The 27,560-nt window shown below is 40.3% G+C and overlaps 1 protein-coding gene across 2 annotated transcripts in view; it reads left to right on the top strand.

The window, feature by feature from the left end:
* Nucleotides 1–27,560, top strand: part of ADAMTSL3 (ADAMTS like 3) — a 419,630-nt gene that overhangs the window by 157,344 nt on the left and 234,726 nt on the right. For both annotated transcript variants that reach the window (XM_049906188.1, XM_049852500.1), the window contains exons 6-7: nt 11,011–11,247; nt 23,045–23,171. In XM_049906188.1, the coding sequence (XP_049762145.1) occupies nt 11,011–11,247; nt 23,045–23,171 (364 nt within the window). The remainder of the gene's footprint in view (nt 1–11,010; nt 11,248–23,044; nt 23,172–27,560) is intronic.

Here is a 27,560-nt window from a genome sequence, read left to right as displayed (position 1 = left end):
TTTACCATTACTAGGCTGTTTTGGCTGCCGTGGCTGTATAGTAGGCTCTGAGATCAGGTAGTGTGAGGCCTCCTACTTTGTTCTTTTTCTTCAATAATGGCTTGCTTATCGTGGACCTCTTTCCTTCCCATATAAAGCTGTTTATTAGCTTTTCCATCTCGTTAAAGAATGCTGTTGGTATTTGAATTGTTATTGCTTTATACCTGTGGATCGCTTTGGGTAGGGTTGACATTTTCATAACGCTGAGTATTCATGTCTATGAGCATGGTATGTTTTTCCATTTATGTAGGTCTCTTTTGATTTCTTCCAATTGTGTCTTGTAGTTTTCTTTGTATGGGTCTTTTACGTTGCTGGTTAGGTTTATTCCTAAGCGTTTTTCTTTTTAGGGGCTGTTATAAATGGTATTGTTTTCCTAATTTCCTTTTCAAAGCTCTCTTTGTTCGTGTATAGGGATCTAACTGATTTTTTATGTTGATCTTATATTCTGCTACTCTGCTGAATATTTCCATTAGTTCCATTAGTTTTCTTGTGGAATCTGTGGGGTTTTCTATGGTTAGGGTCATATCATCTGTGAATAGAGATAGTTTTACTTTTCCTTTCCAATTTGGATGCCCTTTCTTTTTCTTGCCTTATTGCTCTAGCTAGGACTCCCAGCACAGTGTTAAATAGGAGTGGTGATAAAGGGCATCCTTGTCTTGTACATGTTCTCAGGGGAATGTTTTCAGCCTTTCTCCATTAAGAACGACGTTGGCTGTTAATTTTGTATTGATACCTTTATTATATGGAGGAGTTACCCTTCTATTCCTATTTTATTGAGAGTTTTTATCAGGAATGGCTCTTGGGCTTTATCAAATACCCTCTCTGTATCAATTGAGATGATCGTGTGATTCTTTTCTTTTGTTCTATTTATGTGGTGGATTGATTTTCTAATGTGGAACCATTCTTGCATAGCTGGTATGAATCCCACTTAATTGTGATATTATTTTTTTGATATGATGCTGAGTTCTATTGGCTAGAATTTTGTTGAGAATTTTTGTATCTATATTCGTGAGAGATACTGGTCTGTAATTTTCTTTTTTTATGATGTCTTTGCCTGGCTTTGGTATCAGAGTTATGCTGTTTTCATAGACTGAATTTAAGAGCATCCTCTCCTATTTTATGTTCTGAAAGAGTTTGAGTAGCACTGGCGTGAGCTCTTCTCTGAATGTTTGGTAGAATTCTCTAGTGAAGCCGTCTGGGCCAAGGCTTTTTTGTTGTTATTGCTGTTGTTGGGAGTTTTCATATTACCTCTTCAATCTCTTCTCTTGTTATGGGTCTGTTCAGATTTTCTATCCCAGCTTGTGTTAGTTTACATAGGTAGTGTGTTTCTAGAAATTTTCCATTTCCTCTAGGTTTTCAATTTTGTTGGAGTATAATTTTTCATAGTATTCTGTTAGGATCCTTTTTATTTCAGTTGCGTCTGTTGTAATGTTCCCTGTCTCATTTTTTTTTTTTTTTGGGGGGGGTTATTTGCTTCCTCTTCAGTTTTTCTTTTGTCGGTTTGGCCAGTAGTTTGTCAATTTCTTGATCTTTTCAAAGAACCAACTTTTAGTCTTGTTGATTTTTTTTAATAGGTGTAGTATTTTTTTATTGCTGCTGTACCAAATTACTTCTTAAAAACTTAGTGACTTAAAACAACACAAACTTATTATCTTATGATTGTATAGGTCAGAAGTCCAATACAGGTCCCACAGGGGTAAAATTAAGGTGCTGGCAGGGCTGTGTTCCTTTTGAAGGCTGTAGGGAAAAAATCCCTTTCCTTGTCTTTTCCAGCTTCTAGAGGCTGCCCACATTCCTTGGTTTGTGACCCCCTTCCTCCATCATCAAAGCTGGCAACATTGCATCTCTTCTGTAGACACCTCTTTCTGTGACCACAGCTGGGAAAGGTCCTCCTACCTACCTGGATTATCCAGGATAATCTCCCTTTTTCAGGTCATTAACCTTAGTCACATGTACAAAGTCCCTCTTGCCGTGTATTTGTAACATATTCAAAGGTTTTGGGGATTAGGTCATCTGGACATCTTTGCGGGGGAAGACCTTATTCTGCCTGCTACAATGGGACATCCCAAGTATTCTCAAGCAAATTTGTCTGGCAAACTCTCTGCAGTCATTCAAGAACAAATTACAAATAATACAGTACCCAGCAATACTCTATAAAACTATTTAGGAGAATTCATTGTAAATACCCAGATCAGGATATTACATTTTGGGTTTTCATTTCGGGATTTCTCCACGTGTGCGTCACCCTGCTCTATCTAGTTCCAAAAATGGATCTTTTGTCAACACAAGTGTTGTAAGGGCCTAGGAGTACTGTGCCACACTGTGTAAAGATAAAATGTAACCTACTACAATGGGTCGTATTAGGTACAATGGTTAGGACTTTTTGCACTTGAGTGAAGATAAGATCCCCTGAGGCTCCATGGGTCTTGGGTGTACCTGTGACCTTGAATTGATAGCACTCTGGGAGGATACCGCAGGAATCTCTACCATCTGTAGGCTGGTTCATGGATGAGGTTTTGGAGACAATGTAAATCTGCCCTTTCTGGTTTTCAGAGTTGGAGTTCTACAGGATGCTTAGAGAGATTTTAGGAGAGAAGACTACAGCAGTTAATTGCTAAGCTTTCCACTGAAAACTCAGAGCTTCCAACAAAATCCCTTTATTTGGAAGAAGGGAGGGTGTGATAGACTTTTCACAGCTGTAGGGCTCGGGGGTCCTCCAGCTCCATTGCCACAGTATCTGCAGCTGTGCGTACTCAAGCTCTATTGCAGACCAGAGGTGGATAAATGCAGCCCCAGCTGCAGAGTTGATGGTCTGTAAGGAGTCTGTTCTATACAGGAAAGGAAGCCCTGGCTCTGGCAGGAATATTCCATATAAACATTGCAAGGATGTCAAGTGTCATAAATGGATGTAACCACAACGGTCTGTTCCATGAGCTCAGAGTACAAACATGGTTACATCTTTTTTTTTTTTTTCCTGTAATTACTTGAGCCACTTCCTGCTTTATTAATTGGGAATTCAAAATCATTCTCTTGAAATCTCCACCCCGGCCTCCTCCAGCATGGTCCAAAGGGCAGTAGTAGGGAACAGTCTGCCACCAATTGCAGTGGAGAGAGAACAGAGTTTGATCAGTGCCTGCCGTGTCATTGCTTCTTGGTGCCATTCAGTATCCTTATTGAAAACTTACTGTGCTACTTCCATAATCAATGTCTTCCCTTTTCCCTGGAAATGGGGCTAGTCACTGACTCTTCTGAAGGAAGCTGCCTTTAGTGATGCCAAGATGATGAGCTCTTTTGAGGGAGACTTGCCTTATAACTCAAAGATGGCCAAACCTATATTTCAAGGGTATGAGAGCTCTGTCTTATGGGACTGCAAGATCTTCCACCCCCATCCAAGGGATTCACCATCAACGGCAAACACAAACACAGTCAGGGAAGCAGTGGTCACAGAGGTATACCAAAAAAAAAAAAAAAAAACCAAACCCACTGCCATTGATTCCGACTCATAGCGACCCTATAGGACAGAGTAGAATTCCCCCATAGAGTTTCCAAGGGTGCCTGGCGGATTCGAACTGCCGACCTCTTCGTTAAGAGCCATAGCGCTTAACCACTACGCCACCACCAGAGTTTCCAACAGAGGTATACAGAGAAGCAGAAGTCATGGACGATAACATTTAATCCTATTCCAGAGGTTGCTAATACTTCTGTTCCTTCACATGGTTGTCTGAAGGCTCTGGCTCTCAGTCTTGGGAAGATGGAGAACATCTTTTATATGTGTCAGCTTCCTATTAGCCCAATTAATAATAATAGCAGCTAACACATATTAAGTACTTACTAAATGCAAGACATTGTTCTAAGTGCCTTTTCATGAACGAATTCATTTAAGCCTCACAGTCTCCCCATGAAATAGGTGTTATTTTTATCTCCACTTTTACAGGTGAGGAAACTTAAATAACTGCCCAAGGTCACAGGGCTAGTAGGTAGAGCTGGGATTTGAACCTAGGTCATCAGGCTCCAGAGTGTGTGCTCTTAACCTCTCTACTACACTCTGCTCCCTCTGGGAAGGAGTGTGAAAAGGGCTCAAGCTTTGCTTAGATAATGAAATGACACTACAGACAGTAGCACCTAAAGCAGGGTAGCTTTTAATAGTACAAGAACCCATAAACAGCTGAGGTACCTGGAGGAACATTGGACATTCAGATTCCATTGTAGAAACTCCAGCCCCAAGAACAGTAGGGCAGACCTTCTGAATGTTCACCGTTGTTGGCAAAGGAAGAGTGGGGAGGAGGTGAAGGAGAAGTGCCTCAGAGGAAGTCACAGGAGTGAAGACCTCCCATCCACACCCATCAGTCTTCCACTCCAGCAGCCCAGGGTTGACCCCCAGTGTGAAGGAGGTTCTGGTTTAATGAGGACAGATGCTGACAACTGTGATTCAAACCTCCGTGTACCCTAGCTGAGGACACTAGAAAAAATGTGCTCCAGGCACTCAAGGGAAGATTGAATTATCTTTTGTTCTTAACTCTGGATACAGTGTTGTGTTGTGTGCTGTCGAGTGGATTCCGACTCATAGCAACTTGTAGGAGACCTGGTCCCACAGTGGTTAAGTGCTTGGGTGCTAATCAATAGGTCAGCGATTTGAGCCCGATGGCTACTCTGAGGGAGAAAAGACCTAGTGATCTGCTACCGTGAAGCAGTTCTACTCTGTCCTGTAGGGTGGCTCTGAGTCTGGATGCACTAGAGATGGGCATTCAGAGCACCTAGATGAAAAAATACCACCCAGGAAATCACAGTGGCAGGAGTGGGAGCCACTACTGGGAGACAAGGACCACACTGCCTTCCCTGAGAAATCAGGCTTCTGGCCAGTGGCTCTGTCTGGGCTCTGTCAGGGGAGATGCAGTTTGGGCTGACGGGCCTGAAAGCTTAGGGAGCAGAACGTGCCTTTGTGCACTACTGTGACTCCCAGGTAACCACCCACCGTCTTCAGACATAATCCTTTGGTTAGCACTCAGCACGTACTCTTACAGCCAGGCCCTGGCCAGTGTGGTCTCGCTAAAGAATTCTCCTTATCAGGGGTATTCCAGACAAATGGAGGATTTCCAAAGAAAGTCATGCATGTCAGCAAGGAGGTCTAATACCTGAACTCACTGGCTACTTGTATTTTTTACACCAATGTTTATGGGATTAAAGGCAAGACTAGAAGAAGGAAAAGGGAAAATATGAAATAAAAAAAAAGGTATATCACAATTTGGTAAGACTGTATTTGTAGCGTAAACACATTCTTATGTGAGCACAGAAGGAAGTGTAATTAATTGTGCAGAGTAGATTCCCTGATGAATTTCCAGAAGAGGCTACATTGTATGTCATCTTTGAAGGGTCCTTCATGCCATGGAGCCTATGAATGGCTAATTACTGACAGTAACAGTTTTTCCTTTGGCATTTCACTTGGAGGTGTTCTTTCTTTCAGCTGACATTCCTCCCATTGTGGGCAAGAGTCGCTTCCTTTCATATCTGTCTCCAAACCTCCCGTCCCTCTTCCTTTTTGCCGGTCATCCTGCCATCCCACTCGTCCTCCTAAAATGTGACCTTTCATATGTCACTCCCCTCTGCGGATCCTTATTTGTTTTTACTCCCCCTCATCACTTGCATTTGAGGACCTCCATTAGTTGGCTAGACTTATCTCTTATTCATTCACAACTTGCCAGGCCAGGCTGTACACTGTCCCTCATAGACACTAGATTTATATGTGCTGTTCCCCTCTTGCCCATGCTGTTTCCAATATCTATTAGAATATGTAATCCAATATCTAGTGGCCTCTTCCCACCACACCGTCCTTTAGATCTCATCTGAAATTTCTGTTTTCTGTGCTGCTATATTTGCTAATTAGCTTGTAGTGGCCATCTACAATAATTAATTTTTATGGTAAAAATTCTGGCATTTGCTATATTGAAGAAAATATAGCAAATGTAATCTTGTAACAAATTTTAACTCATGACTTGGATATGAAGATAAAATGAAATTTTAAAATTTTGCTTGTCGCAAAATAGTGTTTCTCCTGAGTCCCTACTCACTGGTTATCTGGGGGAAAATTTTAAACTAAGCAATGCAATCAAAGCTTGGTCCAGCACTATTATATAAATAGTCTCTTAGGTAATGATCTACCTTTCTTGTGTAAAAATGCTAAATTTATTATGCAGTCTCCCTGTCTTGGATTATCTTCCTAAATTGTTCACATGGCTTATATTTCCTCATGGTTTTAGCGGGGGGGCGGGGGGGAAGAGGAGCCCTGTCTTCAGGATGGCCCTTGAATGGGCGCTGGTTGTCACCTGTCTGTCGATGCCTCTTCCTCTTTCTCCTCCTCCTCCTTCTTCTTTTTCCTTTGCACTTCGCAGGCTGGTTACTCCCTCATGACTGACATATTTCTTCTTTAGATATAAAAATTACCTCTCTCAGGTGACAGTCAAGGCTTGCTGACTTAGAATCTCTTCATTCCTTATTGAATCTATTTAATTGACTTTATAAATTAACTCCTGTTTAACAATTTTATTTCCTCCATTTCAAAATTCTACCATAAGTGTACAAATAACAAAAAACCACACACTGTTTCGATGTGTTTCCTGCATGTAGATGCTACATCTCTGATAAGGTAACAAGCTCACTGAGGAACGGGGACTAATTATATGCTTTTGTGTTCTCCGTATCACATAACCTAGGGCAAGACCCATAAAATATACATTTAATAAGTGTTGTCTTGAACTTAATTGAAATGAAAAAATGCTTCTGGGGGAAAGGAAAGCAGAGGGATATTTGGCATTCGCACTTCCTAAATATCAACTGGAGTATTTAAGACACAAGCATCGTTAGATTATCTTGAGCCAGGGCATGGGACCCAGCTGAACCAGACTAGGCATGCTTGATGTTGACAATGGAAGGATGCCAGGTAGATGAAAGCACTTACTATAAGTAGTCAATGTCCCCAAGATTACTAGAAAGCAGTGTCATATAATGGAATGCTTGCTAATTTTGGAATCAGTTCTGGCTTTATCATATCCTAGTTGTGTGTCTTTGGGCTAGTGACCAAAGACTTTTTAGATCACAGTTTTCTCCATTTATGAAGCTAGGCTAACGGTAATCCTGACTTAGCTAGTTCAAAGGTGGTGGTGAAAAGAGAATGTCAATGATAATCCCTGGTAAACTAGAAAGCATTATCCAGATATCAGGCTGTCTTAATCAGGGACCATCATTTGCTAGGAACAAAAGCCCACTCGAGTTAGCTCAAGAAAAGGGAATTCACTGGATAGAAGGGTGGGCACTTAATGGAAATTAAGTATAAGCTGGTCTTGAGGGCTTGGACCCAGGAATCAGAAAGGGAGGAACCCCGGTTACTCATTCCCTCTATTGATTCCCTTTATTGAAATGCATGATTTCTCATCTTTCCTTCTCCCTTCATGTCTAATTTATTTTCTCTGCTGTAGAAACTGGATTGGTTTGCTTCAATATGCATCTCACTTAAAAAAAAAAAAAAAAGGTCAAATCACATATTGATATGATTTCTCAGCTCCAGTCTGCAAACTGGCCAATTAAAACTTCTGTTGCAATTTTCAGTTTCTGGCAAAGATTGACCTGATGTGGATAAGGTGTTTGCCTCTGCATAACCGGTTGCGTCCAAGGCAGCTGGGTCACACATACAAGCCTGGCCACCCTTTCAGAAAGGGCTAGGGCTAGGCTAGTATCCCAGCCTGTTTCCTGCAAAGGCACTCTTGTTAATTTTGTGATACTTCATTGGTGTATAGAGCTTAAGACAGGCTGTCATGTTCTGTCCCCTAGTGAGTCTAATGCCAGGGAAATTGTTTGCTTATATTCTCTTGCTTTGGTTTCAAAGAATCATATACGGAGAAAATGGACCATGGGTGGGTGAAGAGGAGGCAATGTAACTTTATCATTGATGATCATCCCTATGGCTGGATTGAGGACACAGTCCTTATTCCAACAGAGAAAGGTGATCCAATTTTAGTCTTCAATTGGACTGTTGCTTCTATAGGTGTGGTTTGGGTTAAGGTTTAATCTTGTCAAAACAATGAAAGTGTGGATGCAATATATGATTCACAACAAAGCATTATACCTCACCCCAGAGGAAAGTTTATTTATTTATTATATTTATTCCTAACCTACTTCTGAAAAGGATTTGAGGCAGTTTATAAAAGCCAAAATCATAAACACAGTAAAGTACAAAAGTCAAGTAGTGTTGAGTAACAACCCGGTGGCATCTGGACCCAAGGTTGGCCACGTCTCCAAGATACCAAAGAAAGACTCTGGAACCAGTGGTCGTGACATATGGTTTATTAGGGGAGCTTACTTATGGGATGTCTCAGGGCAGCGGCTGGGCCAGATAAGCACTCTGCAACTGCCTAGCAGGGGACACAAGCTAAGACTTACTGTTTTTTTCTCCCAAGTCCTTGGGCAGCTAGCATTCCCAGGGACTTGATGTCTAGGCCCAGATGTTTTTCTTCTTGTTGCTAAGGCGTTCCTTGGCCTTGGCCACCAGCTCAGTCATGCCACTCCCGGCCTTGTACCTTAGCCCGAGTGTATCCCGAGTTCATCCCCAGCATACTTCAGGGAAGAGCAAAGCTGACTTCATTAGGAGGGGATACATATAGCTGAATAACATTACCCCACAAATAGTAAAAAGGGGAGGAGTGGGAGAAATGATATATTTAAATGCTGGCTAAATAAATTATTAATACCTATTTGGCAATGGGGTTATGGAATTTGGGGGAAAAAATAGGGTTTTTTTTTCTCCATATCAAAATAAATTCCAGATATACCAAAGAGTTAAATAAGATTACTGAATTATAAAGAAACTGGAAAGATATATTTAAATACTTAACTGTTCTCAGGGTAGGAAAAGCCTAAGCCCACTAATAAAGAAAAAAACCTTAAAGCGAAATATTAATAGAATTAACTGCATTAAAAAGTTAAAGCTTCTTGGCTTCTTAAAGCATCAAAAACGAAACTAAATGGAGAAAATATTTCTGACACAAATAACAAAGAGTTAATAACTTCACTATGCACAGATCAGTTTAGAATAATAAAAAACAAACATTTCAGTAAATAAATGAGTAAAGGACATAAAACAAGAATTAAAAAAAAACTTATCATGCTTTAGTGAAAGTTTATTGTGCAAATTAATTTCTCATTAAAAAACACAAATTGTTTTGTGACATTGGTTGCAATCCCGACAATGTGTCAGCACTCTTTGCCTTTCACTCTGTACCCTGGGTTCCCTGAGTCCATTTGTCCAGTTTTCCTGTCCCTTTCTGCCTTTTCGTAGTACCTTTTGGGCAGGTGTTGCCCATTTGGTCTCATGTATTTAACTGAACGCACATTCCTCACATGTGGTATTGTAAAACATGAAATTTTTGAAGAATTAATACAAAACATCTATATATGTGAAATGATATTAAAGCTAAATAATAAAAATAAATGCAGCTGTTGAATTGGTATATGTTTTGCTGTGTATAGTCTCGCAACAAAATAAATCAAATAAAAAAATGCAGATTAAAACAGCAAAATTCTATTTAACATTTATGATTGGCAAATATTTTCGAAGATTAAAATTGTCAAACTTGGCATAGATATTGAGAAAATGGCACTCATGTAACCTGGTAATAACATTACCTTTGTGGAGGGCAATTTGGTAGCATTTTGAAAAGCCTATAATGCCTGCATATCTTTTGACTCAGAAATTTTATTTCCAGACACTTGTCTTTGGGAAGTCATCGATGATTTGTGTAAAGATTTAGGTACCAGAATCTTTTTTGTTATTTATTCTTTTTTAAAAATAGACACTATTTCTCAAAGTTTTTATAATGAGCATTTATTACTCTAATAATAAAGAAAAATATATAAAATAATATATTGCCTTTTGTGTATCTATTTTAATTAGGAATTTTGCATGCCAAAAATAGATTTTGAACCATAAAGTAACATTTTTGTCGTCCAGCAACGTTAATCCTTTGGAAAGATCTGGTGGGAGGAATCAGTAATTTAGTAAAAAGACCGCCCTGAGTCATCAAGACTCATACAAACACTTTTTGTACTATTATTATGAGAGCTCTCTAGGGCATTTGCTCGGAATTTATTTGCTCTTGTTTTAGACAGAATTTGAACAAGTTAGATTATCTGCTTTCCATGCTACAACCACTTGGAGGCAGGCACTTGGTACCGGTAAAGGATGGTGATAGGGGCCTGGAACAGGGAGAAAAGGCAAATGAATTATTTAGACAACAAAGAAGCAGACACACATTTTCACACAGCACAGCAGCTTTGGGCCGTGTAAAGTAGGGGTGGAGTCCCTGGTTAGTGCAAGCAGTTAACACTCTTGGCTGCTAACTGAAAGATTGGAGGTTTGATTCCACTCAGAGGCACCATGGAAGAAAGCCTTTCAATTTACTTCTGAGAAAATCAGCCATTGAAAACCCTATGGAGCACCCTACTCCGATACATATGGAGTCGCCATGAGTCAAAATCAACTCGATGGCAACTGTTGACTGTTAAAGTAGGGGCAAATAATTCTTCAACTTGAAATCCTTAGGAAGACCTGAGTCACCTGGAAAAATATTCAGTTTGCAAAAGGAAGGGAATGCATTTGAAAATTTGTGTCTAAAATGGCTAAAACAGGGCAAAATTGGGCACCTAAATATGGTAAACTTTAATTATCCAGAAAAAATACCTGGGTGGAAGACTGATCAAAATAGATGAGGTAATCCTCTGTGTAGGTCATCACCGTTGAGGTCCCAGTGGAATTGCACAGCCACAGAGTTGGCCTTGAATTAAAAGAAACATGTAGGAATGATGTGACTGCCAGGACAGAGGCAAGCAGGGTCTGGTCTTGTGGGATTCTGGTAAACTCCTTCAGCCTTCCTTTGGCTCATCTCACTGGGTGATGTGCATGTGGTCCTTTTTCTCTGCCTCCAGGACTGCCCTCCGGATGCAGAGGACTTCAGAGCCCAGCAGTGTTCCGCCTACAATGATGTCCAGTATCAGGGGCACTATTATGAATGGCTTCCAAAATATAACGACTCTACTGCCCCTTGTGCACTCAAGTGTCATGCACGGGGACAAAATTTGGTAGTAGAGCTGGCCCCCAAGGTACTGGATGGGACTCGTTGCAACGCAGACTCCCTGGACATGTGTATCAGCGGCATCTGTCAGGTAAGCCACACCTGCTTCCCATACCCCAGGTTGAAGGATTTCTATGCCCATTCTCAATAAAGAGAATCATTTTCTTCTAGACTTTTGCTCATGATAATGAAATATTGTCTTTGATAATTTTAATATAAACAATTTTTTTAGAGAATGTTATAAGACTTTATAAATCATGCTTTACTTATTTAAAATAGTGTAAATTTTATCTGGGTCTCTGGGTGGGGTAAATGATTTGCCCTTGGCAGGTAATCATAAGGCTGGTAGTTTGAACCCACCTGGTAGAACTGCAGAAGAAAGGCCTGGCAGTCTGTTTCTGTAAAGATCATAGCTAAGAAAATTTTATGGAGCAGTTCTACTCTGTAACACATGGGGTCACCATGAGTTAGAATCGACTCGACAGCAATGGGTACAGGTAAATTTTACCTATGTCAAATAAAAAGATTACAATACATGATTTCTTGTGGTTCGTATAGACCACTGATACTACAACTTGAAAGTGCCTTAGAGCCACCTGGAAGACTTGTTAAAATATAGAGTTCTGGGCCCCAGCCCCAAAGTTTCTGATTCAGTACGTCTGAGGTAAGGCCAAGAATTGCATTTCTAACAAGTTCCCAGATTTTGCTAATGCTGCTCATCCATTGCTCTGGAAGGGTGATACTGATAGGTCCTCTGAGAGTCCATTATTAAATTTAATTCAGTTTTGGGTCTTTGGGAAACAATACTGATTTATTTACTGGAAAGTTAGTATAAATATATCCCAGCAGATTTTTCAGAGTGCATTTAGAAAGCTGTAGTGGCTATGAGAGTGAGTATGAATGAGACATAAATCCCAGTGGCTGGTAATGGGTGTGGAGGATTCAGAGGTATTATGACAGCTGCTGAAGAGTATGGACAGGTGAGGGAGAGAATAGGACTCACTTCCACTCAATGGGGCAGTTCTACTCTGTCCTATAGGGTTACTATGAGTCAGAATGGACTTGACAGCAACAGTTAGTTGTTTTTTTTTTTGGTTTTTCCACTCTTTTCATCTCTGAAAAAAATTTTAAATAACAAATATTCTATCATTCTATCTTTCCTCTTCTTTATTCATAACAAAAACAGCAGTAACAATGGCATATAAATAACCTAATCACCTGCTAAGTGCCAGGAACTATCAGGCATCTCAAACTTAACACACTTAAAAAGTAAACCTAGACCTTGCACGTCAAACCAGTTTCTCCTTCCTCCATCCCTACTCTTGAAAATGGTCAATTCTTCACCTGATCCCTTTGGAATCATTCTTGATTCTTCTTTCTCAACTCATACATCACATCCATTGCCAAGTCTTCTCAATTCTTTCTCCAAAGTTTATTTTGAAGCCACCACTTCTTTCCATCTCCACTGACTTCTTCTCTAGTCTAAGCCCCTGTCAGCTCTTGCCTACACTACATTCATAGCGTTGTGTTCTGTTCTCCCAGCTTCCACCCTTCTAGTCCATCCTATAGAGTTGCTATGAGTCGGGATAGACTCGATGGCACTGGGTTTGGCTTTTGGTTCTGTTGTGCTTACAGCATTGTATAATTTCATATTTATGTGATTATTTGATTTATGACTATCTCTCACACCAGATGGTAAATTCTCTGAGGGCTGGAATCTTGTGTGTGGCTCACTGCCACCTTTACAGTGCCTGGCCCTGTAGATACTCCACAATGAACCTGACTGAACAAATGAATCTTACCTACCTGTGAGTGCAGAAGCTATTCAACTCTCTCGGCTCTTAATTCTTTTGCAACCTCTAGTTCTGCATTTTCAAAGGCAGGCTTGGTGTCCCTTCTAGGAGATCCCACAGATTCTTCCAGTTCAGCATGTCTTCTAAATAAACTGATCTCATCCTTTGCAGACCCGCTAGTTTTTCCGTGATTCCTATTCGTTTCTGTTTGTGGCGCCACGAGTCTCAATGTCACCTTCCTGAAATCACGTCTTAGTCTCCTGAGTCTGTTTGCTCATGTGTCCTCTATATCCAGGTCCCTTTATCAAGTCTTTCACATTTTACTCTTCTTTTCCCTCTCACTACCACCTTTTAACCCCAAGACTGGACTAGCCAATCTCTCCTAGATTCCTAGAGAATTACTCTTCCTTTCTCACCTACCCTTGGACCATCTGACTTGTTATGGGCTGTTGACTAACATTCCCAAAGTTCAAAGCTTATAACTCCATTCTTCTATTTCACATACTATCAATGGTTTCCCTTTATATCTACCAGTTACTTTTAGGCTCTTCTGCTAAATGTTATCAGAGGTTATTCCTTATCAGTAGTATTATGCTTTTTTTTTTTTTTTAATTTTAACACATTTTTGCCAATGAGCATTTACAATGAAATGAAAACATAATTGTCATTAAAAGAAATGTATTCTGGGAGTTGAAGAGAGCGCCCTGGACAAGGGACTGCTTTGACATTGAGATTTTGAAAGGTTGAGTAGGAGTTAGTTAAACAAAGATGAGGAAGGGAATCATGAGGAGAGGGAGTAGCCCTGGTGACGGGATTAATCGCATGGTGTATTTGAGGATCTGTGACCCTTTCTATAGGGTCAAGGTGGAAAATACCTGTGGGACAGTGACAGAAGGTGAGGTTGGAGGTATAAGTGGAATAAAACCAAAAACTAGTTGCCGTTAAATTGACTCTGACTCACGTTGACTCCATGTGTGTCAGAGTAGACCTATATTCCATACGCTTTTCAATGGCTGATTCTTCTAAGGTATCTCTGGGTGGACTTGAACCTGTAACCGTTCAGTTAGTAGCCACGCGTATTAACCATTAGCACCACCCAGGGATGCCTTGAGATAGGTAGGAAGGAGAAAATGTAGACCACTGGTAGTTTGTAAGGGAATGGAGAGGAAGGGGAGATATTGTTTGATGGGCTCATTGTAGTGCAATAGGAAATCATAAGCAGGGAGAGGTTTGAGGAGAAAAGAGAAATTTTAAGATGATCTGAGGATAACTGGGTTGACAAAAGATGGTTAGAGAACAGTTCCTCAGGGAACCAGAGGAAGTAGAAAAGCATTGCCTTTGGCACAATTTGACTGTGAAAGATCCCTTATGGCTGAGGTCGTGGATTTGCTGGGTAGCCTTCTGTATGAATGGAGATGGGGGCTGTGGTCAGGACTGCTGGACTTCAGATTAACAGAGAATTGCATTCAGTTCCCATTTTTACAACTAATTGGTTGAAGACCACTTGGTAACCCCCTTACCATCTTTGAGCCTTGGTCTTTTTGATGTGTTGTTGCTAGCTGCTGCTGAGTCAACCTCTGATTTGTGGTAACTCCATGCACAACGAAATGAAACACTGCCCAGTCCTATGCCATCCTCATTATCATTTGCAGATCAGACCATTGTGATCCAACAAGTTTTTGTTGGCTGATCTTCAGAAGTAGATCGCCAAGCCTTTCCTCCTAGTCCATCTTAGCCTGGAAGCTCCACTGAAACCTGTTCAGCATCGCAGCAACATGAAAGCCTCTCCCGGCAGATGGGTGGGGGCTGTGCATGAGGTGTATTGGCATGGAAGGCAAGAATTCTACCACTGAACCACCAATGCCTCTTTCAATATGTGGAAAGGAGATACTGTCCTGCTTGTTGGTCTGGTTTAAATTCATTCATTCGCGAAGAACATGCCAAGTGCCCAACACAGTACCTATCACTTGGAGGCATCCACTTAACACTAGTTCCCTTTCCCTGGCTTCTCCTTGTGCTCACAGCACACTGCCCTCTCCTCTTATTCATTACTCAAGTCCAGTTGCATAGTTTGCTCTAGGAGCTTCCAGGGACAAAGGGGCTTGCAGGATAAAAGTGGCTTTCAATGATGAATGAGCCCTTTTTAAATGAGTGCTCTATATCATGTTTCTGTGATTCTAATGGGTAAGCCGGGTTCTTTGGGCAGTAATGGGTGGCATCCTGGCTGTTGAAAGCTGAGTGCTTTTTTGGCCAGCCTATTTGAGAAAAAGAACTGCATGCACTTCCTCAGGTGTGACTCAGATGCTTCTTGCTGAATTTAGTATCTTCACTTCAGCAGGATAATGTTGACATAAATTCACTCTGGTTGTACGATGTGGTCGTGCACACCAGCAGTTGTTAGGGTGAGAAAAAACAAACTGTGTGATTCTTTCCGCTGGCCTCGGGATCAGTGGACTGAGCCCTGCGGTTTGCTTGGCACAGACTACAGATAATTTTGCAAGTGTGTTTACAATTTGATCATTTAAATAAACACATCCCAGTGCTCCTGGGGACAACTCTCCGTTAGCCTGAGGACAGCAGAGAGCATGAGAAGATTATGCTCGCTGAAGGAAATTTGCTTCTGCTGCTGTTGAGAGGTCTGATTTTTAGGGGATATAGGACCTGTTGGAACCAGGGCCACAGAACAGGTCTGATGTATCATCAGGAGTGGATTATCCAATAGGCAAGCTAAGTGCAGTGTTACCTTGCTTACCAGATCATCTCTCGGGAACAGTTTCACATGTGTTCACTACAGATTAGGAAATAAGCACAAATAAGGCCACGCTTACCTTGCTTACTTGGTCATTTGCCCCTTTCAGGGATTATAAATTGGAAAAGAGGCTTTGCTTCCATAGGAAGGTGCTGTGGGGTTGGGAGAGAGACAGATGCCAGCCATACCTAGAAGCAGACTCTGATGTGGTGAAAAAATGTGGAATTGTTTGATACAGATTATCTGGTAAGCAAGGTAAGCAAGGTGAGCACTGTGTTTACCTTGCCTATTGGATAATCCATCCCTGCTTATTGAACTCCCTGACAGCTGGGCAGATAAAGAAACCACTTACTGTTCATAATAGAATATCTACATGTTTGAGTCCATAGGACCCGCACATACCAATGGTCATGAAGATGGCTCAGGATGGGGCAGCATTTCACTGTCATTATACATACGGTTGCCATGAGTTGGAGCTGACTCAACAGTAACTAACAATGATGACGACAACAGTACCTACTGGGTACTTTCTATATTTCAGACATTGTCTAAGCACTTATCCCATCATAACCCTAGGAAGTACATGCAGCCATTATCCCCATTTTGTTTATAAGGAAACTGAAACTTGAAGAGGCTAAGTAATTTTCCCAGGGTGCATAACTAGAACATGATACAGCTTGAATTTGAACTGAGACAACCTAATTCCAGAATCTATTTTCTTCACCATTGCACTATACTGATGCTTTCTTTTGTATTGCTACAGGTGTTACTGAAATTTGTAACTAAAAAAAGATGTGGCTCTGGTAAAGGACAGTCAGTACAACAGAAGACTCCTACCTAGGCAGCTTAGTACAGGGGTTGGAACTCAGATGTTTACACACCGCCGGGGAGGGAAGTTGCTGGGGTGTGGTCACAGGGAGTGGTAAGGGCTGTAGTGAACTGGAGAATATATACTCATTGTGCAGGCACCAACCATGGATAACCTTGACGGGGTTTTTATTTGTCAGCAGAAGCCCAGAACCTGGATTTTATGTGAAATTTCCAGTTCGGAAAAACATGACCATGTTTTGTCCATTAATGGTTAAATTGCACACCTGTATGATGTAAGGAGCTCTCATGGCACAGTGGTTAAGGGCTCAGTTGCTAACTGAAAGGTCGGTCGTTTGAACCCACCAGCAGCTCTGCAGGAGGAAGACGTGGAGATCTGCTCCCATAAAGATTACAGCCTAGAAAACCCTATGGGGCAGTTCTTCTCTGTCATATAGGGTCACTATGAGTTGGAATCGACTCAATGGCACATAGCAACAACAATGATATAGGCTAGGTTTCCCTATAGTAACAGGTCTCTAGGTGGCACAAATGGTTTGCTCTCAGGTATTAACCTCAAGGTTTGTGGTTTGAACCTACCCAGCGGCTTCTTGAAAGAAAGACATGCTGATCTGCTTCCATAAAGATTGTTGTTGTCGTTAGGTGCCGTCGAGTCAGTTCTGTCTCATAGTGACCCTATGCACAACAGAATGAAACATTGCCCGGTCCTGTGCCATCCTTACAATCGTTGTTATGCTTGAGCCCATTGTTGCAGCCACTGTGTCAGTCCACCTTGTCGAGGGTCTTCCTCTTTTCCGCTGACCCTCTATTTTACCAAGCATGATGTCCTTCTCCAGGGACTGACCCCTATGATAATATATCCAAAGTATGTGATATGTAGTCTTACAATCCTTGCTTCTAAGGAGCATTCTGGTTGTGCTTCTTCCAAGGCAGATTTGTTCGTTCTTTTGGCAGTCCATGGTATACTCAATATTCTTCGCCAACACCACAATTCAAAGGCGTCAATTCTTCTTCAGTCTTCCTTATTCATTGTCCACCTTTCACATGCATATGATGTGATTGAAAATACCATGGCTTGGGTCAGGTACACCTTAGTCTTCAAGGTAACATCTTGCTCTTCAACACTTTAAAGACGTCCTTTGCAGCAGATTTGCCCAATGCAATGTGTCTTTTGATTTCTTGACTGCTGCTTCCGTGGCTGTTGATTGTGGATCCAAGTAAAATGAAATCCTTGAGAACTTCAGTCTTTTCTCCGTTTATCATGCTGTTGCTCACTGGTCCAGTTGTGAGGATTTTTGTTTTCTTTATGTTGAGCTGTAATCCATACTGAAGGCTGTGGTCTTCGATCTTCATTAGTAAGTGCTTCAAGACCTCTTCACTTCCAGCAAGCAAGGTTGTGTCATCTGCATAATGCAGGTTGTTAATGAGTCTTCCTCCAATCCTGATGCCTCGTTCTTCTTCATATAGTCCAGCTTTTTGGATTATTTGCTCAGCATACAGCTTGAGTAGGTATGGTGAAAGAATACAACCCTGACACACACCTTTCCTGACTTTAAACTAATCAGTATCCCCTTGTTCTGTCCGAATAACTGCCTCTTAATCTATGTAAAGGTTCCTCATGAGCACAATTAGGTGTTCTGGAATTCCCATTCTTCGCAATGTTATCCATAGTTTGTTATGATCCACACAGTCGAATGCCTTCCCATAGTCAATAAAACACAGGTAAACATCCTTCCCGTAGTCTCTGGTTTCAGCCAGGATCCATCTGACATCAGCAACGATATCCCTGGTTCCTTATCCTCTTCTGAAACTGTCCTGAATTTCTGGCAGTTCCCTGTCAATATTACTGCTGCAGCTGTTTTTGAATGATCTTCAGCAAAATTTTGCTTGCTTGTAATATTAATGATATTGTTTTATAATTTCCACATTCGGTTGGATTAAAAAAAAAAAAAAACTAAAGCTAAGAAAATCCTGTGGAGCAGTTCTGTTCTGTAACACTTGGGGTTGCCATGGGTTGGAACTGACTCAATGGCAATGGGTTTTTGAAAAAATTTTACTCTGTAGTAACCAAACCCATTGCCTTGAGTCAATTCTGACTCATATCGACCATGTAGGACAGAGTAGAACTGCCACACAGAGTTTCCAAGGCTGTAAATCTTTACTGAAGCAGACTGCCACATCTTTCTCCCACGGAGCAGCTGATGGGTTTGAACTGCTGACCTTCTGGTTAGCAGCAGAGTACTTTAACCACTGCGCTACCAGGGTTGTTTGTAGTAACTAATAATCCCCAAAGCTCAGTGACTTAAAACAATGAAAGGCTTTTTTCTTACTAATGTTCCTTGTCCAGCGTGGGTCAATAGGGGTCTCTGCTCATTGAATCTCTCAAAGACCCAGGCTGAAGAAGAGTTCATTTGAACGTAACTTTTTTCTGTTAATCACTACAGTAGTGGAAAGTGGAATAAAGTGAATCATACGCTGACCCTTAAAACATCTTACATAAGTGACACAGATCACTTAGACTCAAAGTTCATTGGCCACAGACAGTCGGTGGACACCCTAATTTCTAAGGGGGTGAGGAAGTGCAGTCCTACTATGGGCTGAAAACCAAAATCAAAGCCATTGCCGTTGAGTTGATTGTGACTCATAATGACCCTGTAGGACAGAGTAGAAATGTCCCATAGGGTTTCCAAGGCTGTAAATCTTTATGGAAGCAGGCTGCCACATTGAACTGCTGACCCTTCGATTAGCAGCCTAGCGCTTAACCACTGTGCTACCAGGGTTCCTTCCCATGGGCTGAAAGGAGAAACTAAATATTTATGAATATCCCTAATGACTACCACAGCTCCATATACTCTGATTTTTAGAAAATTCTGAGTAGATCCAATTTTCAGAGACCTCAAAAAGACAAGTTATTTCCAAAAATTGGTTCTTGAAGGATTAATTTTGATCTCAGGAAAGCTCAGTTTTTGCTTAATTTGGAGTAATGACACTAATTTAAACATTCTCTCTTTTTTTTTTTACCTGATTAGGAAATCATGTACAGGAACTGTAAAAAAAATCATTGCTGAAATGATGATTTTTTATTATGAGTATTTATTCCCAAAAGTATTTAAAATATTTATGTTATCCACTATCTTGTGTTATGTCTCATTATCTACACTTCAGGATGAGAATTCTGTGTTATAATTAGTTTATACTCTGTAGTTTTTTCTGTAGTACCTGGCATTATAGAAAACAGGTTATTTAATAGATTTTATTAATTTTAGTGATATATTTATTAACATAGTTTTTAAATCATTATAATTAGACATCCTGACCTTAGGAGGTATCACAGAAGTTGAAAATATTTCAGATAATTTTTAAAAAGTTGATTATGGGTAATTACCATGGGATCCAAAAAGCAAAATTCAGTAGTCCCTCAATTTCAGGGACCATTCTGGCTTATACCCGATGAATCACAAGGCAACCAGACGTTCTTTTCAGATATGATTTCTCTGTGATGGTTTCACACGCTTTATTTGGCTGTAAGATTTGGATGAATTGTAACTTTAAAAATATTCTGAAACAAATACAAGTGCTCAGGGAGGTACGCAGTTGCCCAAGATCTTGCAAGGCCCTAAATACTCTTCAAAACAACCCATCCTAGCTCCTAAACCCACACCCTTCCTGGATGACCAGATAGAGGCTATTCTCATCCTCAAGAAATGCTGAGTGCTCAGGGACATGAATGTGTGAGGACAGAGGTTGGCCCAGGAGCAGTGCCTCTATAATTTAATGGTAGAATTACTCCCCTTGGAGACAGCTGCATGAACACAAGTTGCTCATTGATTGAATCCAACCATGCAAGTGCGTTTCCAAAATCAATCCACTCTTAAGCTGTTCCACATGCCCTTGTAAACATTAATATTATGGCCTCTGAAACTGGCTTCTTCATTGTCCAGCTGCTGGTACTAGAGGTGAAGAAGGCGTAGCATGGTGTTAAGATCCTGGTTTCAGATGACCTGGGATTCAGTCCCACCACTGACACTATATAGTAGCTGTGTAATGTTGGCAAGTCATTTAACCTCAGTAATGTACAGGTTCCTAGCTTGTAATATGGAAATAAAAGGTATCACCTACATCATAAGATTACTGTGAAAATTAATTGAAATAACACGTGTATCACGCTTAGCATAATGCCAGGTACATAGTAAGTATTCACTAAAAATCAGCTATTATTACTAATATTTTATTACTATTTTTATAAAATTACTTAATCTTTGGGGAAAAAAAGACCTCAAAAGTCTTTGGATTCAGCCACTCATCCAATAATTGAATCCCCACTATAATTTTCCTGCCAAAAAATCTCACAGCCCAAGATTGAATACTTATTATTGGATAATGCTGACTTTTCAGACTTTCTCATATTGAACTAAATTATGCTTAAAACTGTAGCTTTCACCGTTTGGAAATACAGAGAACAAATCTAAACCCTTTCCTCATGACAGCCCTTTGTGAATTTTAAAAATATCCCTAATCACAGGGTAAATTTCCTCAATTTCTTAAACTTCCTTGCAACCTTTTTACCTCTCCCTGAAGCTTTCCTTTGATCTTTTCCTTCCCTTCAACACCAACATTTTGTAAATAGTCATCTATAGATGTGGTTTCCCCTTCCTCCCATTTGATTTCTGCTTCTACACCTTGAATATAGAGTCTGATTCAGCACCTTTCCAAACTAAAGCACAAATGCTCTTCCCAAGAGTCAAAATGAAATGAAAAACATAATAAAATTTGACCCACTTTCACTGAGCTCTTTACTATGTTCTAATCTCTATACTAGGAACATTATATACATTTTTTCATTTAATTCTCACTAGAGCCCTGTGTAAAATATTATTATTGTCTCCATTTTACTCTTGAAGAAATGATGCTCTGAGAGTTTGAATTGTTCAACATCCTGAAGCTGAAGTATGGTGATGAGGCGGGAGGGGGAGGGTACAAGTGTGTTGGGTCAGGATTTATAAATGGGCTGTCTGCCTCCAGAGTCTCTGCACTTAAACACCAGGGTGATGTAAATAGATCATGAGCTTGGCTGCTGACTAAAAGGTTGGTGGTTTGGTCTACCCAGAGGTGCCTTGGAAGAAAAGTCTGGTGATCTATTTCCAAAGAAGTAGCCACCGATAACCTATGGAGCACAGTTTTACTCTGATACACATGGGGTCACCAAGAGTCAGAAATCTCTAGACAGCAATTGGTTATATAAATACAAATAAAGTTGAATGAGTGTGGGAAGTAAGAATAAATCATCGGATCAGTTAATATTATTGGCACAAAGATGTAAAAGACACATATTTGAGAAATAAAAGGAAAATATAAAACAGCTTTTTTGCATATAATAGAACTAACAATCTAGTATGTATGTATGAAAAATAACTCACAAGAGACTAAAAGACAGCAACTTATCCCATGAGACATCTTCTCCATTAATCTTTTTCTTATATTTATTAAATTGTTTGTAAAGATAAGTGTATAGATATATTGAATGAGAGGTAAGGTTGTATAAGTATAGATATAGGTGATAAATGGAGCCCTGCTGGCACAGTGGTTAAAACAATTGACTGGTAACCAAAAGGTTGGTGGTTAGAAGCCGTTCGTGGCTCCACAGGAGATAAATGCGGCAGTCTGCCTCTGTAAAGATTTTCAGCCTTGGAAACCCTGTGAGTCAGAATCGTCTCAACGGCAGTGGATTTTTATAAAACGATAATAAAGACAGGAAGAAGGTATAAATATAGAATGTATGGTATAGAGATAAGGATATATAGATGTAGAGATATAGGTATATGAAGGTAGGGATAGAAATAGAGGGAAAAAAATAAAACTATGGACTAAACGGATATACATCAAATTCAGTATAATGGTTGTTTCTGGGAGGAAATGAGAAAAAAGGACTAGTGTGTGTTGGTGTGAGTGGTGGTAGAAGGAAAAAATCCATTGCTGTTGAATGATCCTGACTCATGGCGACCCCATGTGTTACAGAGTGGAACTGCTCTATAGGGTTTTCTCGGCGTAATCTTTACAGAAGCAGATCACCAGGCCTTTCTCCTGTGGTACCTCCGGGTATGTTTGAACCACTACCCTTTAGGTTAGTAGTTGAGCACAAACCGTTTGCGCTACCTAGGGTGGTGGAGGGAAGGGACTTCAATTTTACCTATAATATCTACTTTATTTTATGTACATAAAAATACCTAAATAAAAATATACTGAGAAAATAAGAGTGGGGGAGGGGGGAAGGGTCCAATTCAGAAATATTTTTTTTCTGTTTCTCTTTTAATGATTTGGGCGTTGCATAAGAATCTTATAAATGATATTGTATTGTAGAGTTTATATCATTGAGATTTAGAAAACTATGTTGTCATAAAAGAGAGCCAGCTCGTAAATTTGAGAAGGATAATAATCATAAATAAGGTTCCTGAAATAACTGGGGCTCCACCTCCCCTGTATTGCTTGCCCACTTCTGACCACCATGCCTCTGTTGGCAGGCAGTAGGCTGTGATCGGCAACTGGGAAGTAACGCCGAGGAAGACAACTGTGGCGTCTGTGCTGGCGATGGCTCCACCTGCAGGCTGGTGCGGGGACAATCCAAGTCACATGTTTCTCCCGAAAAAAGTAGGTTGCAAACCCCATACTGTGTTACCATAAAACCATGTATGTTTTAGACTATTAGGAGAACAACGTTTTCCTAATACTAAGTTTTTCATTTGGGAAGAACTTTTGACCAGTTTTCTAAAAGTCGCCTTTCCTACAGAAAGTGTAGATGACATTTTTCTCCCTGTTAACCCTGTGTAAGACTACCTGTTTCTTTGAACCTTTGCCAGTTTAGAGTATTACTATTTTTGAAGTATTTGTCAATTTGTTAAATGAACCGTGAAGTTATAATTTTTTTAATTTGCCTTCCTTTGATTGCTAACCAGATAAAAAATACTGTCGTAGGTTTATTGGCCATTTATACATTTTCATTTAATTACTGAAGTCATTTACCCATTCTCCTACTTGAATATTGATCTTTCCCTCACTGATTATGAATTTTCAATATATCAAGAATATTAACTTTTTGTCTGTCATACATATTTCAGATCTTATTGCCAGTTTGTCGTGACTTTCAATTTTGTTTTGGAATGGATAGTTTCTAAGTTTTCAGATATTTCTGTGTTTTCATTTCCATAATATCTGCCTTTTTCAAAATCCTTTAATGCAGAGGACAGTGTGCTTTTTCTGTAAAGGGCCGGACGGTAAATATTTTAGGCTTTGTGAGCCATGTCTTCTCTGTCCCAACCACTCAACATTGCCTATGTAGTGCAAAACAGCCACTGATACTATGTAAACAAATAGGCATGGCTGTATTCCAGTAAAGCTTTATTTACAAAAATAGGCTACAGGCTGAATTTGGCCCTTAGGTTGTAGTTTGCGGACTTCTGCTTTAAAGGAAAAAAATTATTCACCTGTGTTTTCTGCCAGTACTTATTTTCCTATTTTAAAATCTTTCATTCATTTGAATTTATTTTGACATAACTTATGAAGTAGGGATCTTACGTTTATCCTCAAATGGGGAGAACATTGCAGGAAGGGTAGAGGGTAGAGAGGGCTTTTCAGGCAGAAGAAACAGGATGTCCAAAGGCCTTTTGGAGAAAGTACTAGCATGTTGCTCTTGCCTGAATGAATGTTAGATATGGTGAAAAGACAAAATGGCATCCAGGAGCCAACCATAAAGGCCTTCATTGTTGTGCTTTACATTTTAGGTTAAGTGGGTTCATTAAAGTGATTCAGGCAATGGAGGGATTTGATTAGATTTGTGTTTTAGTAAAATAATTTCTGGTTGCGTGTGAAGGCTAGATTACCTGTGCAGTGAGCCTAGAAGGAGGGAGATTCCAGTTAGGAACCTTTTTTTTTTTTTAAATACTCTGAGGGGTTTGAGAGGATGAAGCACTTGTCCAGGGTAGCATGGCGAGAGATGAACAAGAAAGAGCAGATTGGAGAGCTATTTAGGTAGAATCAACAGAGTGTGGTTACTCTTTGAAAGAAGATTATGAGATTAAAGAAGCAGCTAGGATGATACAGATTTCCCAGCTTGAGGAGCTAGGTGGATACATTTGTCCATTTGAATACGGAATTCATGAAGAGCAGATGTATATCAAAGGTCAGAGCTCTCTGAATTTCCCTTGTCTCCAACGTTTTGGCCTCATAAGCACTCAATGCCTTGGCAGCTTTCTCATAACTTCAAACAGATGTTGATTACATCTTGTTTGTGGTTGGAGGATTGGTTTGAAACACCAGTCCATGATTGCTAGTAGCAGAACCCTCTATTAGTGATATTGGGTTATGCAGGTATAAAGAAGAGTATGTCAACTATATCAGAAGGGCAGGAACTGCATCCTGAAGAACACCTCCTGATATGTGAGACAAGGAAGAAGTCCAAGATAGGACAACTGAGAAGAATGGAAACAGTAGGTAGATGAAAGCAGAATTTAGTGAGAGAAGTATCATAGAAGCCAAAGGAGTAAGTAATTTCAAAAAGGAGGTAATGGTCGGTAAATGTGGTTGTGAGGTCAACTCAAATTCAAGGTCCAATTATTTCTCTTTGATAAATGGAAGATCATCGTGACCTTAGCAAGAGTGGTTTCAATGCTTTTCAGGCTGTGATTGAAGCCAGATTGTAATGGGTTGATGAATGAACAGGAGGTGAGAATGTATAGAGGGAAGGATTTGCCCAGGACAAAAGGAGGGAGATTTTCTCAGGATAAGAAGAAGTATACACACCCACACCATGTCAAGAGCTGGATACTTGGATAACAAGTACAGTTGGGGCAGATGATGAGAAATTAAATGTATCCCAGCCTGTGGACTTTGACTGACTCTTCATTAAGAGGTGGAGTTGGCTGCTAAGACTGAGACCCCTCAGAGATTTGCAGAGAGCGTTGCCGTGGAGAAAAGGAGGAGAAGGAACTCGTCAAGGACAGTGAAAGAATAGAGGAGTAGCTGTAAGGGCCTAGCTGAGCTAGGAGACTATGAATTTATGGAGGTTCCAATCTCTGGACTTCATGAAGGCGGGAACTTTGAAAGTTGCTATTTTTATTGAGTTGGTTCCAACTCACAGGGACACTATGTATAACAGAACAAAACACTGCCCAGCCCTGTGCCAACCTCACAATCATCAATGTGTTTTTTTTTATTGTGCTTTCAATGAAAGGTTACAGTTTAAGTTAGTTTCTCATACAAAAATTTATGCACACATTGTTATGTGACCCTAGTTGCTCTTCCTGTAATGTGACAGCACACCTCTCCTTTCAACCCTAGATTTCCCGGGTCCATTCAAGCAGCTCCTGTCCCTTTTTGCCTTCTCATATCTCCTCCAGACAGGAGCTGCCCAATTAGTCTCACGTTCTTTTCACAAGTATCATTTTATGTCTTATATCAAGTCTAATCTTTGTCTGAAGAGTTGGCTTCGGGAATGGTTTTACCTCTGGGCTAACACAGAGTCTGGGAGCCATGTCTTCTGCGGTCCCTCCAGTCTCAGTCAGACCATTAAGTCTGATCTTTTTACTAGAATTTGAGTTCTTTCTCCTGCTTTTCTCCTGCTCCATCAGGGACTCTCTGTTGTGTTCCCTGTTGGAGTGGTCATTGGTGGTAGCCAGGCACCATCTAGTTCTGGTCACAGGCAGATGGAATTCCTGTTTTATGTGGCCCTTTCTATCTCTTGGGCTAATTTTTCCTTGTGTCTTTGGTGTTCTTCATTCTCCTTTGCTCCAGGTGGTTTGGGACCAATTGATGTATCTTAGATGACCACTTCCTAGCTTTTAAGACTCCAGATGCCACTCACCAAAGTGGGATGCAGAACATTTTCTTAATAAACTTTGTTATGCCACTTGACCTAGATGTCCTCTGGAACCATGGCCTCCAGACCCCCAGCCCTGCTATTCATTCAGTCCCTCAAAGTGTTTGGTTGTATTCAGGAAACTTCTTAGCTTTTGTTTAGTCCAGTTCTGACTTCGCCTGTATTGTATGTTGTCCTTCCCTTCACCTAAGATAATTCTTATCTACTATCTAGTTAGTGACTACCTGTCTCGCTCCCTCCCTGCCCTTGTAACCATCAAAGAATGTTTAAAAAAGCATGTTTATGTTTAAACCATTTCTTGAGTTCTTATGATAGTGATCTCATACAATATTTGTCCTTCTGATTTGAGACGAATTTCACTCAGCATAATGCCTTCCAGATTCATCGATGTTGTTTTGCAGATTCATCATTGTTCTTTATCATTGCATAGTATTCCATCATATGAATATACTATAATTTGTTTATCCATCCGTCCATTGATGGGCAGCTAGGTTGTTTCCATCTTTTTGCTATTGTGAATAGTGCTGCAGTGAACATGGGTGTGCACATATCTATCTGTGTGACAGCTCTTATTTCTCTAGGATGTATTCCAAGGAGTGGGATTGCTGGATCTTATGGTACTTTTATTTCTAGCTTTCTAAGGAAGTGCCAAATCGATTTCCAAAGTTGTACCATTTTGCATTCCCACCAGCAGTGTGTAAGTGTTCCAGTCTCTCCACAACCTCTCCAACATTTGTTATTTTGCGTTTTTTGGATTAATGCTAGGCTTGTAGGGGTGACATGGTATCTCATTGTAATTTTGATTTGCATTTCAGCTAATGACTGTGAGCATTTCCTCATGTGTCTGGTAGCCGCCTGAATGTCTTCTTTGGTGAAGTACCTATTCAAATCTTTTGCCCATTTTTTAATTGGGTTGTCTTTTTGTTGTTGAGGTTTTGCAGTATCTTGTAGTAGATTTTAGAGATTAGATACTGATGGGATTTGTTGTAGCCAAAAAATTTTTTCCAGTCTGTGGATTGTCTTTTTACTTTTCTGATGAAATCTTTTGAGGAGTGTAAGTGTTTGATTTTTAAGAGCTCCCAGTTGTCTAGTTTCCCTTCTGGCATTTGTGCATTGTTAGTAATGTTTTGTATTCTGTTTATGCTGTGTATTAGGGCTCCAAGCAT

This window comes from Elephas maximus, chromosome 13 (assembly GCF_024166365.1).
Source record: "Elephas maximus indicus isolate mEleMax1 chromosome 13, mEleMax1 primary haplotype, whole genome shotgun sequence".
Taxonomy (NCBI): domain Eukaryota; kingdom Metazoa; phylum Chordata; class Mammalia; order Proboscidea; family Elephantidae; genus Elephas; species Elephas maximus.
Note: the sequence above shows the minus strand (reverse complement) of the source record. Positions and strands in the feature narration are given on the sequence as shown.